The sequence below is a fragment of the Leuciscus leuciscus genome (genome assembly GCF_965113295.1).
Source record: "Leuciscus leuciscus genome assembly, chromosome: 1".
Lineage (NCBI taxonomy): Eukaryota > Metazoa > Chordata > Actinopteri > Cypriniformes > Leuciscidae > Leuciscus > Leuciscus leuciscus.
The window spans coordinates 84219640-84221879 of NC_138725.1; the positions used below are offsets into that span (position 1 = coordinate 84219640).

Here is a 2240-nt window from a genome sequence, read left to right on the forward strand (position 1 = left end):
CTTCCTCTCCTATAGCAACAAATGAATCAAATTTTTCCTCAGGGAGACTACAATGCACTGCCTGATGCGATACTGTAGTAGATGGTTGCATAGTTATAATTTTGTCCCTACAAGGCCCACAGACAAGACAATACAGGAGTGTCAGGGCTCTATCACAAAACCAAGAAATAGACTAGACAGAAAAAGCCCTCGCACTCATGTCTTACCAAACCAGTAAGAGATATTTTGTAGAATGTGGGTAACCAGACAGTTTCGCTTCCCACTGACTTTTATTGTATTTTTTTATAATTTTTTTGTCCATATAATGAATGTCATTGGGAACTGAAACCTTGTTATTACACATATGTTCAATTCAATTGCTTTTTCACTGTACAGTATAAATATTTGTTCACCATTTTAGACAGTTATTGCCCACCTATTACATAGATATTTTACAGGGTAAACTGGGAGGGTTATGGACAGCTCAAGCATTCTTGAGTTCCAATGGATGACATAACTCCTCTATTTCTGGACCCCATTCCTAATTTACAGAAATCATCTTAACCACACCAAGGGACCCCTCAGACGAGTTCCAGGAGCCGCTGAAGAAATTAATTGCATTTCAAAGCTAATGTTAAAAAAAAAAAAAAAAAAAAAAAAAAAAAAAACATTTGAATGTTACATCATCAGTGGGCAGGAGATGGGTGGGCCGTCTGATCCAGACACTGTATAAATTATATGACAAGAAAGAGAGCAGAACAAACTCCTAACAGCAGGAGACTCACTCATGGCCTATGAGACTCAATACTGCTTTCCTGCCATCAACTCATCATGTATCAAGGGAAAACGCTCTAAATATGAATACAATATCATGTATGTGTTTTTATCATTGCTGTCAGCATGGACTGTGTTTCTAAACCTGCTGGTGATCATCTCCATCTCTCACTTCAAGAAGCTTCACACTCCGACAAACCTGATTATTCTCTCTCTGGCTGTGGCCGACATGCTTATGGGACTTGTTATACCTGTAGAGGGCTCTAGGCAGATTGAGACGTGTTGGTACTTTGGAGACACTTTCTGTAAACTGTTTATGATAATCCTTGGATTGGTTTTCCCAGGATCTCTCGTTAATTTAGTTTTAATTGCTGTTGATCGTTATGTGGCTGTGTGTCACCCTTTACAGTACCCACAGAAAATAACCACAACTAAAACTTTAGTGAGCATCTGTCTGAGCTGGGGTTGTTTCTCAACTTATACCACCAGCCTTATAATTAATAATGAATATTTTGACACTTCACACAGAACAGACACATGTTATGGAGAGTGTTCTCTTACGATGGATTTTGCTTGGGGAGTTATCGATCTGTTTGTGTCTTTTATTTTTCCATGTACCCTTATCATAACTTTATATTTGAGGATTTTCTATGTAGTACATCAGCAAGTGAAAGTTATAAACTCTCTGATGAAGGGTGGTAAATGTGTAACGGAAGGTTCATTGAGGAGGAAATCTGAGAATAAAGCTGCTCTGACATTAGGAATCATTGTGATAGTTTATATGCTTTGCTTTATACCATACTATATCTGTTCTATATCAGTAAACTCTTCCACAACCATAAATGTTTTGACATGGGTCTTGTACACAAATTCAGGTCTGAATCCACTGATCTATGCTTTATTTTATCCCTGGTTTAAAAAGACAGTTAAACACATCTTAACTCTGAAAATATTTCAGCCATCATCCTCTCTGGTCGATATTTTTACAGAGCATCAATTGTAATTAAACTGGTAAAGCTGTCACTCATAAAGGATATGATGATCTTTGTAGGATTTATATTTGGAATTTACACTACATGTATCTTAGTATGTACTTTATTTCAGAGAGTATGTTTTCTGCATTTGATGTTCAATTAAACTTCTTTCCACACACATTGAAATAAATCGACACAATGTTCATAAATTATATTAAATTAGCTCATTTAATAAACGGAGCATGCAGCATAAATCCTCAATGTACTGTAATAAATGGTAAATGTAGATATTATGTGCTTTATGCTTAGTCACTTTCATCAGTCATGTTGCATCTGTGTTATCAAAAACATTATGACAAAAAAAGGGGACAGTCATACAGAACTAAACTCGGTAAAAAAAAGTGATGTCCTCTCACTTTCAAGTCAAGTCAAGTCAAGTTTATTTGTATAGCGCTTTTCACAATACAGATTGCATCAAAGCAGCTTCACAGTATTAAATTAAAATAATACAAC

General features: G+C 35.9%; 1 protein-coding gene across 1 annotated transcript; it reads left to right on the forward strand.

Annotated features, from left to right (window-relative positions):
• Positions 1 to 727: 727 nt before the first annotated feature.
• LOC309508680 (trace amine-associated receptor 13c-like) lies at positions 728 to 1756 on the forward strand (the record flags this gene model as incomplete). Its single annotated transcript, XM_082183161.1, has 1 exon — positions 728 to 1756. Exon 1 carries the CDS (start codon positions 767 to 769, stop codon positions 1754 to 1756), a length of 990 nt encoding a protein of 329 aa, XP_082039287.1. The 5' UTR covers positions 728 to 766.
• Between the last annotated feature and the right edge of the window lie 484 nt (positions 1757 to 2240).